General features: G+C 33.1%; 1 protein-coding gene across 1 annotated transcript in view; it reads left to right on the forward strand.

Annotated features, from left to right (window-relative positions):
- Positions 1–1,115: 1,115 nt before the first annotated feature.
- LOC107459841 (probable 1-deoxy-D-xylulose-5-phosphate synthase 2, chloroplastic) overlaps positions 1,116–2,330 on the forward strand; it is a 3,456-nt gene continuing 2,241 nt past the window's right edge. Inside the window, exons 1-2 of the mRNA XM_016078133.3 lie at positions 1,116–1,366; positions 1,447–1,945. Coding sequence (XP_015933619.1) covers positions 1,265–1,366; positions 1,447–1,945 — 601 coding nt within the window. The 5' untranslated portion in view covers positions 1,116–1,264. The remainder of the gene's footprint in view (positions 1,367–1,446; positions 1,946–2,330) is intronic.

Genomic DNA, 2,330 nt, shown 5'->3' on the forward strand with positions numbered 1-2,330 from the left:
AGTAATTATAATAGAAAAAGCAAACAAAGATATTGAAGATGATAACGAATGCTTAATTATAATCATATAAATTATATTTAACTTAATTCAATAATTATAACAAATGCTTAACAAAATCATAGTACACACAAATGGGATATTCTAGTCTTTTTACATAAACGGAGTTTAAACGGGTCTCCACGGGGCGGGGACCTCTATCCCCGCCCCCGCCCCGTTTAATATACGGGACCCCGTCCCCCGTCCCCGCGGGTACAAAATCGTCCCCATATCCGCCCCGTGACGGGTAAATCCCCGCGGATACCCGCCCCGCTGGGGATTTTTGCCATCCCTATCTCTAACAACCAACCAATGAACTCGATCATATATTAATTAAATAAACAAAATATATTTCTATTACACTTTTGTATTTAGTTTCTAATATGTTTGGATTTTAATGTATTTAGTGTTTAATATATTTGGATTTTAATGTATTTAGTTTTTAACATGTTTGAATTATTTTTATTGATTTTACATGTTTATTATACTTGCTGAATTTTTAAAATAAAAATTTAAATTTTTTATAAATTTCAAAATCTTTGGATACCCAATTATCCGAACCAAACCAATCTATTTTTAGTGGATTTGGTTTGATTTAGGTATATATACAAAAATATACAAATTCAAACTAAACTAAACCAATTACATTTTAATTGATTCGATTCTAATTTTATCTTAAACTCAAATCAAACTGACTCATCCTATCCATAGTCCACTAGCTAGTTATTTGTCGTTTACGTGAGTGTATTAAAATATGGTTTATTCAAAAATTTCAAATGAACATGATACACGCTTTTAATTCAACTATTTTCTCACTCAACAAAACTCCGATATCTTTTTCAATTCTTTTCTTTTCTTTTCTTTTGTAAAAAATAATCTCGGTGGTGGAGAATAAGTAGTGGTGGAGAGCGTGTGAAAGGTCAAAAGACACGTGGGTCAAGGTTCATGACATTACCCTACTAAAATTAGTATTAACCTGCTGCAATTCACCAGCAATAAATAATTAATAATGAGATCAATGCGTTTAGCACGTGGAAAATGTCCAAAAACAGCTATATAAAGAGGCAATTCAGCTCAGCATCTTCACACTTACCAGCGAAACAAACATAACTAATTAATTAACTTGCATAGCTAGCTAGCTAGTTAGTTATATATTCTCACTCACAACCAACACATACAACACTAGCTAGCTAGATTTCATTCCCAAATTGCGCTCAGATCAACACCTATGGCGTCATCATGTGTTGTTGGAACTAGTTTCCTCATTCCTTTGCTTCATTATTCTCGTCAACCATCAACTACCACGAACTTAACAACCACCGCCATAAGGGTATGCGGCTCGTTATATTCTTCCGGTGTCAACACATTCCACAAACATTATTTAATATTAATTTGATTTGAATTTTGCAGGGAAAGGGAGTGATAGCAGCTGGTGTAGGAAACAATAATGGCGGCGGTGAGGTAGAGAGAAGTACTATGGTGAAGAAACAGCATGAGAAATGTAGTGGTCTGAATTTCTCAGGAGAGAAGCCAGAGACCCCAGTGTTGGACACAGTAAACTACCCAATCCACATGAAGAATCTGTCGATTGAGGAACTTGAGGCGCTTGCTGATGAGCTTCGTGAAGAGATTGTTTACACGGTGTCAAAGACCGGTGGACATTTAAGTTCAAGCCTTGGTGTGGCGGACCTAACTGTGGCACTTCACTATGTCTTCAACACTCCTCAGGATAAGATCGTTTGGGATGTTGGTCATCAGGCCTATGCTCACAAGATTCTCACCGGAAGAAGATCCAAGATGCACACCATTCGACAGACTGGTGGACTTGCTGGATTCCCCAAGATTGCTGAGAGCCTTCATGATGCCTTTGGTGTTGGTCACAGTTCAACTAGCATTTCGGCAGCCTTAGGTAAAATTAATTAAATTAAAGGAAATGAAATTAAAAATTGAGACTCTTTAAATAAAAATTAAAAATTCGGGAGTCACTTCGATAAAAATGCTTAAAACGTTTTTTTTAAGATGTTTTTTATTAATTAAAATTAAATATATATAATTAATTAAATTATATTATTTTTGTTAAAATTAGATCAAATAAAATAATTTAAAAAAAATCGATAAATCAAATCTTAAATTGATCTAAATTAATATTCTTTTTTATAAAAAATAATTACAATAACCTTAATAACCTTTTTAGAAAATAACTAAAATATTTTTATTATATATATTTTTAATGAAAATCCTAAATTTTAGTCCTTTATTTTTCTATTGTAGGGTTAAGATTTAGAATTTTTAAA

Source organism: Arachis duranensis, chromosome 1 (assembly GCF_000817695.3).
Source record: "Arachis duranensis cultivar V14167 chromosome 1, aradu.V14167.gnm2.J7QH, whole genome shotgun sequence".
In the NCBI taxonomy this organism is placed as follows: Eukaryota; Viridiplantae; Streptophyta; class Magnoliopsida; order Fabales; family Fabaceae; genus Arachis; species Arachis duranensis.